Source organism: Alosa pseudoharengus, unplaced genomic scaffold (genome assembly GCF_046254945.1).
Source record: "Alosa pseudoharengus isolate Yale_2024_CS ecotype anadromous, Long Island Sound unplaced genomic scaffold, YU_APseudo_1.1 YU_APseudo_1.1_scf_1, whole genome shotgun sequence".
Lineage (NCBI taxonomy): Eukaryota > Metazoa > Chordata > Actinopteri > Clupeiformes > Clupeidae > Alosa > Alosa pseudoharengus.
The window spans coordinates 24,449,840-24,461,897 of NW_027468564.1; the positions used below are offsets into that span (position 1 = coordinate 24,449,840).

At 41.2% G+C, this 12,058-nt stretch overlaps 1 protein-coding gene and 1 pseudogene across 3 annotated transcripts; both read left to right on the top strand.

The window, feature by feature from the left end:
• LOC143123348 (uncharacterized) overlaps positions 1-12,058 on the top strand; it is a 685,973-nt pseudogene that overhangs the window by 110,283 nt on the left and 563,632 nt on the right.
• LOC143123625 (CMRF35-like molecule 8) lies at positions 1,441-8,429 on the top strand. Of its 3 annotated transcripts, XM_076285008.1 has the most exons (7): positions 1,441-1,516; positions 2,173-2,292; positions 5,353-5,694; positions 5,812-5,889; positions 6,021-6,083; positions 6,222-6,323; positions 7,848-8,429. In XM_076285008.1, the coding sequence occupies exons 3-7, from the start codon at positions 5,379-5,381 to the stop codon at positions 8,024-8,026; spliced, it is 738 nt and encodes a 245-aa protein (XP_076141123.1). In that variant the 5' UTR covers positions 1,441-1,516; positions 2,173-2,292; positions 5,353-5,378; the 3' UTR covers positions 8,027-8,429. The 3 variants fall into 3 exon arrangements, with proteins under 3 accessions (XP_076141123.1, XP_076141122.1, XP_076141124.1); XM_076285007.1 differs by lacking the exon at positions 2,173-2,292 and having other exon boundaries at positions 1,446-1,516; XM_076285009.1 differs by lacking the exons at positions 2,173-2,292; positions 6,222-6,323 and having other exon boundaries at positions 1,446-1,516.

Genomic DNA, 12,058 nt, shown 5'->3' on the forward strand with positions numbered 1-12,058 from the left:
AAACACTGCTAGTGGTCATCTACACTCCCTCATAGACCGACAGTCTCTTCTGTAGTTGTTACAGCTGATGACCAAAGGAGGGCACTATTGATACACAAATACACCCACACTCACAGATAGAGAGAGAGAGAGGGGGAGAGAGAGAAAGAAAGAGAGATCTGTGTGATCTTTTTGTGTGTTGTCTTTCCTGTATGCCTTCCCCCTCATCTGTCATTAAGGCCCATAAACCAAACCCTTCTGTACCACTAGGGGGCACAAGAGGCAACATCCCCTGGGCTTCCACTCAGGTCGAGGTACCTTGATTCTGACCAGCTGTCATTTCCGTATCTTACTCTTATGTATCTCTCTGACTCATTTCCTGTTTCCATCTTACTGTTGACAATGACAACGTCAAATGTACCTCAAGCACAGGCTTACTGTCCTGTCTGTGGGACAAAGATCATGGGGTGCACCCCCATGCTCAAAGCTGAAAGCCCCCTCTTGGTACACTCTCACATAAACAAACACTCATATCACACAAACATCAATATGGATTTATTATTTTATCATGGAAACACTCTTGGAAATGCAAATGGGGAAATACATTCTAAATACATTAGAAATGACAAAGCCATCTAAGAGGAACTTGGATTACAAGATTACAATGCTGCAAAACCATTAAATAAATTTTAGAGTGTGACTGTAGCACGTATCTCTTACTGTGAAACACTTTCATATCACCCCAAGCTGAAACCTCAACGCTCTATTCTTATTGCATGTTATCAAACGGTACATATACATAATGACCACAGAGCTCCCTTTCACACACGCCCTCATTCACACTTAGACATATTTCTTCATATGAGCATGATGACTGTGGTCTGTGGTGTGAAACGTTTGCATACATTTAGACAGCAGTGTCCTCTGCTCCCCCCAAACACTTGCTCAATTTCCTCTGCATCAGTTGTCACAGACACACAGTAACAAATACAGTTGGCCTCTTGTTTTTGGCTGTTTGTTCCATGTTGTATGTGGCAGGAGATGAGAGGGGGTGTGCAGTCTTGCGTGTCTTGATTTTATTGCTGTTTCTTTTGGAAAACAGGCTGTTCCATGATTTTGATTTTGGTTGTTGGGGATATGATATTGCTGTTGTAACATTGAAAGCCACTATATCTTTCAAGGAGACAGTTTTAAAGCAAGCCAGAAAAAAAAAAATCAGTTTAAAGTTAAACAATCAACAGAATCATACACATCTGTGTAATATCTGTCCACTTTGGTCAAAAGCAAAAGGATGATGAGTTTACTGTACTGTAATAGCACATCTGATTGTGACCACATTTAAAAGTGTCTTGTGTTGGGGGCAGGACAAATGTATTACAGTAAGGAGGGTAAGGAGGAGCCAGCTAGCAACACCTCGTCACCGTACATAAACCACTTGTTCAGAGCGTTCACAGGCTTGTCGGAAGTTTCTGTTTTGGACTGTGGACAAGGTTTAGCATGCAGACATATATACTCCTCATCTGTGGCCTACTCATTGGTGAGTTTGTATTTTCTCTGTTTGCTTCTCCTACCAGATATGGAGTGACATAGTCATCATGCCTGGCTAAGAATTACAGTTTTTCACCTATTGCTAAAACACTAAACTCCACTTACTGAACCAAATTATCAGCTGCTTCAACACATTTCTTGAATTAATTACCCTTTTGGCAATACCTTTAACAGTTTGCACATATAAAATACAGTTTGCAGATCTCATAGACTCTGTTTGGAAAACTGTAAACACATTCTCATGCAATACGACACATTTTGCATTGTGATGCACTTGTGATGCATAATGGTAACCACAAGTGGCATTATATAAACACAAATAAAGCACAGATGTTGTTAAACACAACTACTCAAAATTTCAAATGATGAGATTGTTTACACTCTGAATAAGCTAGTAGGTCCATACCAACAATTGACAGAAACTATCAGTGTGGAATTGAGAGTATATTGTATACTGTAGACTGCAATGCACTTCTCATTTACAGTACTGAAATGTCTGTCTTTTCCGGTATACAGTTTCACAATTGCTAAAACACATTTTTTGAAACCTTCCACCCTTTTCTCAAAAACAATCACAAACCTCAAAAACAGTAAACATAACCCCTAATTCTCAATACTATATGTTTACTTTGTTTTGTTTTTTAGATGCAAAATGCATTTACTGTATTACTGCACAATGAACATATCTCCTTGAGCTACATTGGGTCCCGGTTAAAAATTGACACTTCATTAACGATCAAGGTGATTCACGCAGCTGGGTGAAATGTAAGTACAACTGCAGCCACTTGGGGGCAGCATAGTCCACTGTGGCGTTCCACGGTCGAACCAGATGGAGCGTTCGACAGCAAGGGCTGTGATTGGCCGAGTTTTCAGTGTTGTTTCTCTGTGTTTTTAGCAGCCCCTGCAACATACTAGTCCACTGTAGCCTATAAGCTTTGTACATAATGTTAAACATAGTTTTGGATTCAGTGGCAAGATTTCTTGATTGTACAGTGCCTGTCTCTCAGTAATGTTTTAAAATGAGAGCTTCGTCAGCTGGCAGTATGCTAGGCCTACTTTGTCGGCAGTCATGAGAAGTTCGCTTGCTAACAGAACATAAATATGCTGCCCAGAAACCTCGTGAATAGTTCAGATTTTTTTACTACACTAACAAAGTTGAAATATAGCCTTTGCCTACAGCATCTCCTTAATAGTAATGTTAACAAATGACAGCATTCATATGACAAAGGAAACCGAATTCGGTCACTCAAGACTGTGCCACAGCAACCAGTGTAGGCTACAGTCCTACCCAATAGGCCTACTCGAAGTAGCTATAGCGTTGTCTGACGGTCGAGTGGGTTAATGCACGTATTTCTAGAATAGACGTCTGCAACTTTCAGGCAGTTCTGAGTTCGAATCTAGGCAGGAGTAATGATGCGTTGGTTTTTCCTTAGAAATCTTTTTATTGAATCAAACTTGTAGCCTACTACAGACATTCGATGAGGTGTTCTGCAATGAGTCTGGTTTTAACCCAGCTAAAAGATAGCCCAGTAAATTAACTAAACTTATCCCAGTAGCAAACAGTTTTTCTGGGTGTAGGCTACTTTGAAACTTCTGCGGGGTAACGGGAGCATTTGTTTTTAAAACATAGGCCTAACTTGCATCTTTCCATTCCAACCATTATTAGGTCTAGGCCTATTGTTATCATTTTTTGCAAGTTGTTGCTTCTGGCAAGACTTGTTTGGTGATTAATTATTTTGGGACACGTTAAACGTTCTTTATAATGAGCGCATATGGGGACTAAAACGACTTGTTGCCGCTTTGAGACATAAAGCTTTTTTCACGTCAAGGTGGTATTTATTGTTACATTAGCTTCAGAAACACCACTTCAGAAAGCTGCAGGGGAGAGCGGGGCACAAAGTAACGCAGGATTAAATGTAACATGGACTTTTTTCCTAGTTGCAGATGGTTGATCGGGGCATGCTATTGGTCAGTTAACCACATTACTATGAGACGGTGTTCCACAAATTTTCAGTCAGTATGGACGTGTGGTGGTAGGCTACTTGTCTTTCAATTACTGAGTTGTGGGTGCAGCTCACTGACTAATAATCGTCTTGTAGCCTAGGCTAAAAATGAACACCGTTTTGAAACATGTAGTCAACACATAGCAGGAGCTATCTTATCTTAAAAGAAACGTGACCCAGCGGGGTTAGTTGTAACCCGCTGTTACACTGTAGACTACAATGATTGCAATACAAAAATATGCGCGTGTTAGTTTAGTTTTTGTGATGTTTTGCACTTTTGCCTCATGTGTTTTCAGGTTTGAGGGCTTTTTTTGGCAAGATTGACCTTGGTTAGACTCTGCATATGTTATTTCTCCGTATGGAAAATAAAGTCAATTTTCGACACATGTCTGTTAATAGTTCAACTAGATGTACCGCAGAGCGGTACAAAATATGACCGCCGCCCAGTCCAGCACATTTTTTCCACAAAAATAAATCACGCTGAAAGGCCTATATGATTCTAACTGTATCACTAAATTGCATTATCCACACTCAATTCTCACTGATATCTGCTAGACAACAAGTACCAAAACATTAGTTCATAGATTTCACATGTAAAATTAATTTTATACAACCCCACCTCCATCTTCCCTGTTCATAATTCTGAGAAATTCTTGAATTGTGTGCATGTACATGTTTATGTTATGTGTGTGTGTGTGTGTGTGTGTGTGTGTGTGCGTGCTTGTGTGTGTGCCTGCGTATGTGCCTGTGCATGCAAGCGTACATTTGTCTACTGTGTGAGTATGTGTCATACGTATGATTACTGTGAATGTATGTGTGTGTGTGTGTATCTGTTTGTGCACATGGGTGCACATGAAATGGGTTAACATGACCCCTGGAGGCAAACGTACGGAAAAAAATGGTCATCCTAGTCCCTACGGTTCTCAAGATATTCACAGAGAACTGTGTCTGCCCTACCCTCCTTTCGGGGGATCCAGTCCAGCGGGGGGGCTACAGATCAAAACAAAAAACGACGGTTCCATGCTATCCATGTGGGGTTACATGCCCACCAAGTTTGTGTACCCCGGTCTTTCAGTGTCCCGGGAATCCTTGTTGGTGTACGTCACTAAATGTACACATACATTATTTTATTGTAAGGCCCCCCATGAACGAAAGTACACAAAACTTGGCATGCATTCGGAGGGTGTCATAATGATCCTACACTTTTAATTTCGTGCAGTTTTGACCTTGTCAGCCAGAGATATTGTGATGAAAACACCACATTTTTTGCTTTTTAATTTTTAACTAAGTGGCGCTATACATGAAATAAGTGGTAATGGGATGGGTTGACATGCCCCCTTAAGATCAACATACATAAAAAAGGTGGACCTCCTAGGCCTTACGGTTCTCGAGATGTTCACAGAAAACTGTGTCCGCCCTACCCTCCTTTCGGGGGGTCCAGTCCAGCGGGGGGGCTACAGATCAAAATGAAAAACAATCTTTGTTGTTGTTGTATCCTTGTGGGGCTACATGCCCACCAAGCTTCGTGCACCCTGGTCTTTCAGTGTCCCGGGTATCCTTGACGGAAAATTGGATATGCGAAAAAAAAAAAATCTGACTAAACCCATATGACCGCTTCGCTGCACGGCGGTCATAATAAATTGGTCATGGTGATGACGTAGGTATGAATTTAAACAAATGTGCATGTTGTGACGTCACTGACTGGGTCTTCAACCAAAATTGTGAAGAAACAGTTTAAATTCTTGTTGTTGTGTGTGTGTGTGTGTGTGTGTGTGTGTGTGTGTGTGTGTGTGTGTGTGTGTGTGTGTGTGTGTGTGTGTAGGTGTTAATCCTGTGAAGACTGCGATCATGGTGACTGGGCATGTAGGTGGGTCAGCAGTCATCAGATGCCCCTATGACCAAGGGTATGAGAGATACTCCAAGTACCTCTGCACAGGCAAATGTTCTACCTATGGACACAGAAACATCCTTGTATGGACAATAGAAGGCCAGACTACAGCAGTCAGTGGACGATTCTTAGTGCATGACAACAACACTGCTAGAGTCTTCACTGTGAATATCCATGAGCTCACAGTAAATGATTCTGGGAAGTACTGGTGTGGTGTTGACAGAAGTTTTTTAAGAGGTGACCTGTACAATGATGTTGACTTAAAAGTTGTAAAAGGTATGTAAAGTGTTGTGCTTTGGGTGGCAAACACACTGCTATTAAAAATAAACAATGTCACATTTGTTTTGATGCATTACATCTCTTCTCCAAACCTGTTTTTGTGTATCTACCCAGATGTGTCATCTGTAGTAACCCCCACAACAGATGCCAATCAGACAACTGAAATGACGATGACTCCTGATCCAATCAGCAGTGAGTGCTACGACTATTTGATGTACATTGTTTATTTTAAATGTCACATACAGCAGTTCGGCCAATTCTGAAAACAAATCATGCGTCTTTTTAATTTCTTAATAATAACTACCTCTGGTGTGTATGTACAGTATATGAGGCATCAACTATCCCTCTTACAACCGAAACAACCAAGAATCCTGAGCCAATCAGCAGTGAGTATACCTGCAACATTATCCCTTTGAATTTTTAAGAAATGTGCAGGATGATTTTCATTCTCTAGTCTGATTATTAATAAAAAATGGTTTGCCTGAACAGGTGAAATGAAAATAGATCCTCTCTCGCTCTTGTAGGTATTGGTCTGTACATTCCTGTAGGACTGGGTTCTCTCTTGCTAATCGTAGGGTTCATCTGCCTTTATGTGAAGTCTAGACATTGTACCACATCTAATCCAGGTAACTGACTGACGGCACCTCACCTCACGTTTATTAATTATTTTTCCGAAATTGCCATATAATAAAGAGCATCATTTGAGCCTTTTGGATAACTGAAACAATATGATCATGAGGGGAAATAGTACAAGAACATAGCAGTTATAGCCTATAGCGTTGAATAGACTAGCACACAGCGTTTAATAGAATAGCGTTGCATAGGCTACAATACAAGCAAATAGGCTATAACAGACTCACCACTAGCAGGCCTAGGCTACAGCTGAGTGTAAAATCTCATCACTGTGTCTTTCTATTCATTTCAAAATGTTCTTGTAAGATCCTGCCCAAAAGCAAATTGCACATACTGATAATATCGCAACATTGCACATAGGCTATGTGATCGTTCAAAAATGTTCTTTAAAGTACAGAACAAATTTCTAACACATTTACGAAATAGCTAGGTAGATGCACCAACTGTGATGGAAAGTGCCAAGGAAAGGAGACAGCATGACTTTGAGTATTTTGTGCTGCTCTGACAGTCCACTTTTACACACAGTTGCATTCCGTCACTGCATGCCAGTGGGTGTTCCCGGCAGTCGGGGGTGTGTAGCCTACTATGCAAATGCCTTGAAGTAGGCCTATAACCGTAATTTCATTGGCTGGTGCCTTCCGTTGCTCTCCGTCGGTGCAGCAAAAGTTGAACTTTTCGAAGGAAGCAACGCGACGCATCGCACCCACAATTCAGTTCGGCAACGGATGACCCAATTCAGTTCGGCAACGGTAAACCCATGTAAAGTGGATGGGATGCGTCTCCAACTGTGTGTGGGAGCCGTTAGTCTACTGTTTTTGAGTTTGGAAATGTTCTGTTTTGCAATGACAGGCTATGAATGCCAACTCCACAACTGTCCCCAGCCAGGTTTATGATAAGCTTTTTGTCACTGCATCCAAAAATGTTTCCTTCTGGATAAAGCATGTTATGACTTGTGCTGTGTTGCGCTCACCAAAGGTAAATCCCATCTCCCCTATTAAAGTAGCCTACATGATCCAAAGCACTTTACGTCTCCGTTGCTCGAGTTTATCATTAGCACTGGACAATATTGGACAATATAGGAAATGCGACGTGTCAGTTTGGCACTTTATTTACGGTTTCTGCAATTTAGATCAACAGCTCATGCATTCAACTTGGGTGCTTGGGTCATCCTGCGGTCAGAAATGCGAAAAACCTTCTATTTTCCATTATCTTCCCAGCTCTATCTTGAGATCTGTTACTGAATTTCTTATGCAGCAGTGTCTGAAAACCCTACTGGTTGAGATTTATGCTCATTTGGCGTTGCAGGAGTGGTGGCACTCGCTGCAACGGTGTCCGAGTGTGTAGAATCCTTCTACATCGCGCAGTTTGCGCACACAATCAACAATAGCATAGCTGACACACGTCAGTCCGTGTCATTTTTTATCATTTTGAGTAGGTTAAGTATTCAACATCAGTGTTTAATGTGGATTTAATTTCAATCATAGCTGTAATAATATTTAGATGTTTTTTTATGTCAGGCAGAGAACTCAGTTGGCGGGGCACACTGGCCTGTTCTGGCCCGCAGGCCGATGGTCATACAGCAAGCGAGCCTGACGGAGTCTACGCTAATGTAGGATCCACCAAGAAACAGCAAGACAGCATATATCAGAATATCAACCTTGGACCAAAGAGCGTACATTTTCCTCAGGATACATAATGTGTATGTGTATGTCTATCTATCTATCTATCTATCTATCTATCTATCTATCATGTATCTGAGTTTTAACACATTTGATGCACTGCAGCCTTCCTAACATTCACCCAATTTATGTTTACAGTTATATCAATGTGTATGTATACAACACCCCACTGCCTTGTCCATGGGTGGTTTAGGAGAATAGAGATAATCACCATGAACATCAGATGGCATTACTTACTAGAGCTGTAACGATACAAACTAAAGTTTGGTGTATCACGATTTTTGACCTACGGTTCGATACATACCTCGCTTTTTATTACCGTAAAACTTCAAATAAAAGCCAAGTCCCAAATAGATGCCTGTGTCTTTTACCCGCCTGATGTGGCTACGGGTTTGGATAAATAAAGGCCAGTCACAAATAGAGGCCTGGTCTGTTTTTTTTCAGCTTGGGGTTGTATTCAATCTCCTAAAACCAACAATATAACATTGTTGAAGTGGGACCAAAACCATGGTCTCTCTCTCACTCTCTATCTCACACACACACGCACGCACACACACATCTATTTATTTTCTGTGTTATGTTAGTTGTATGTTTGGAATTGAATGAATTTCCATAGTGCTTGCAGCACTTATTTCTGACTGTGAACCAACTCCTTAAGGCCATTGTGGTGAAGCCTGAAAGCTGTAAAAAATGAACTGTGTTTTGTCTGTACTTTGGAACCACACCAATAGGTGTGTTATATTATGTAATTTGGTTGATAGCAGGTGAGGAAATTAAAAAAAGTATGAGTTTGGATGTAAATAAGTTGTACTTGCTATACCATGCTTTATGATGAGATAAATAAGTTGTAGTTACACATCGGATTCCTGTGCTTTCATCACTTTAGACATAACAAACAGCTCTTCTGCACTTGCAGGACTCTAACCCTGTGAAGAGTGAGTGAACATCAGTGTGAATGCAACTGTGTGTGTGTGTGTGTGTGTGTGTGTGTGTGTGTGTGTGTGTGTGTGTGTGTGTGTGTGTGTGTGTGTGTTGACGGCAATTTTGATGCCACAGATGAACGAAGACCCAGTCAGGAAAAAAAATCAGGAAGAGACAGCAGCATGCCTTCACATAAAGAGCCACCCACTGCTCTAACTAAACAGGAAAATAGTCAGGGTTTAACTATACTTCCACCCCGGTTCTTGAAGTAATTTCTGATTTGTAAATGAGAATCTGTTCAGTGTCTTTAAAATAATAATAATAATAATAATAATAATAATAAATCCATCAACATGTTCTGTATGGTATTGTCTTTGTATTACATTATTCACAACACTTTTACATCACTTCACATGCTAATCTCCCATAATTGGCCTGTCTTTTCCTTCTGGAGCCAAGTCCTCCATACCATAGATATTAGAAAAGTAGATACCGCATTGGGCTCTAGAACGTACGTAAATTGCCACGCCATCTTGGTGGGGGCAGCAATCACTGGAGGCCAATGGAGGAGCATGTGACTCTGACTGGAAATCAGACAGGTGTCTGTGATTGCCTGCAAATGTGCCCATAGACAATAATAGACAATAGCCAATATGGCGGCCGTGTTTTTATGATGCCACCTAATAGAACTCGACAGTCAATGCGGCATATAGCTTTCTAATATCTATGCTCCATACACCCTCATAGACCAACAGTCTCTTCTGTAGTTATTACAGCTGATGACCAAAGGAGGGCACTATTGATACACAAACACACACACACACTCACAGATAGAGAGGGAGAAGATCTGTGTGATATTTTTGTTTGTTGTCTTTCCTGTATGCTCCCTCATAGAGCAATCGTAAGACATAGAGGGCCAGATTAACGCTATGACCAACCCACAGAAAGCGCATGCTGTGCTTCTTCATTTTACTTGCTATTTATCATACCTGCAGTTCATTGGGTAATCAGCGCCTTTCTCTGCCCTCTACCGCAATTTGCACTGCGCACAACTCAACGGCATGATCTCAAGCACAGTTGAAAGGAATAAAAAGTTTAGTTGTCATGAAATAGTACTTGTGCTCTCTTACAGACACATTTAACTGCAATTTGGATTAACACCTGCTTTTATCAGGTGGAAATAGTTTAGTAAGTGCGGCCTGTTAGTACATACCACACCATGATTTTATCCTCATTTTGCGAAGAAAATGCACCTCTAATGGATATAAAAGTGACACAGTCAGATATAAATTCACCAGTCTCTCCTGTAGTTATTACAGCTGATGACCAAACACACAGTCACATGCACAGGCACATGCACAAACACACACACACACACAAACACACACACACACACACACACACACACACTACACACACACACACCTACACACACACACACACACACACACACACACACACACACGCCTACACACACAAACACACAAACACACACACACACACACACACACACACACACATACTCACACCTACACACATGCACGTGTGCACACCCACAGCCACACTTTTTGCTGAAAGCAGAAGAGAGACTGAGGAGCTGTGGGTTCTCAAAGGAAATGACCAGACAGAAGAGCAGTCTAAGTTTGATGTGTGTGTGTGTGTGTGTGTGTGTGTGTGTGTGTGTGTTTGTGTTTGTGTGCGTGCATGTGTGTGTGTGTGTGTGTGTGTGTGTGTGTGTGTGTGTGTGTGTGTGTGTGTGATAAAAAAAAGAAAGAGAAATCTGAGTCTCTTATGAAAGTCGCACACCAAGCCTCACATAGCCATTTGACACTGTTGAACTGTCGACCTCAAGATGAACATGAAGATCCTCTACCTCTGCCTGATCTCAGGTAAGACCAATGTATTGCTATTTATCACCTGGAGAGAAGAAATACTCTTTTCTGATTGGCTAGTGGGGTGGCTTTTAATTCTGAATAACGGGACACCTATGAAGTAGATCTGGTAAAAAAAAGTTTAATCGCCATTCCATATCAATGCTTATGAATGGTAACTATAACAACGATACTGTAGTAGGACGACGGTTGAGCGTGGAGGCAGGCTCCGCAACAATGGAATCAATTGTAAACAAGCTAACTGTCCATGCTATCGCTGTTATAGGGCCAACAACAGTTGTGCAACAAGCTGAACTTGAGCTTCTTTTTAAACGGAACCGCGTGTTTCCTTTGCTTTACAGTGGCAACCGGGTGATAAGCGGGATAACGGCCTTCAAGGTGTGTCCAGTTATACGGAATTAATGGAATCGAGCGCTCCGCTGCGCGTCAGGGAGTTCTTTGCCCCTCGCCCTCGTCCATTAATTCCATATAACAGGACACCATGATGGCCGTTATCTCTTACTGGAACACTTATATTGCTATTGGAATGCTCTATTGGAACACTTGTAGCTCCTCTCTGGCTAAACAGGGTTGGAAACCATGTGATGTCTTAGCAGCCGTTCAACACAAACATGTTACATGCTCTGGACGTGTCTTCACTAAAGAATATATTTTTATTGACTGGATGGTCTATGATACGATATCTACAGATGCTATTGGATGATTTGCATTATAAATCGGCATACTTTACAGATATAGAAGGTAGGTAAATGGTTGCAATAAAAGGCAGATGACCCTATATTGATGTCACAAAACATTGGCAACCCCAATCATTCACAACATGCTGTGAGAAATTGTTGTGAAGGATCTGATTAGTAGCTTAACTTGGATATATCATGGGATTTTTCACATTTTATTTAATTTATGTATATTTCTATGTACTGATCAATTGTAAGATCAGCCAACCCCATTTGAAAGTCAGGCAAAGTTGGGACACACACACACACACACAATAGCTGCTAAGTAAAGCAGTAATTGCGGATATTTGTCAAACGGAGGTCCGATCTTTTGGGTGATTCAGATATGATGCTAACATGCGGACATTATGTGTGAACGACACAGACGCACATGAACAGAATCTCCGCATGGTTGAACAGGTTGAACGGGGTTGAACATGAACATGAACAAAATCTAGCTTTGTTCAGACATGAGCTCATTTACATGTCCGTCAAAAATACTAGGAGGGGAGTAGTGTAA

Bases quoted from the DNA above. Each gene is read 5' to 3' on its own strand.
- LOC143123625 (XM_076285007.1), top strand. From the start codon at position 1,477: ATGCAGACATATATACTCCTCATCTGTGGCCTACTCATTG. The intron at 5,890-6,020 runs GTGAGTGCTACG...GTGTATGTACAG, and splicing joins GACTCCTGATCCAATCAGCA to TATATGAGGCATCAACTATC. The intron at 6,324-7,847 runs GTAACTGACTGA...TTTTTATGTCAG, and splicing joins TTGTACCACATCTAATCCAG to GCAGAGAACTCAGTTGGCGG.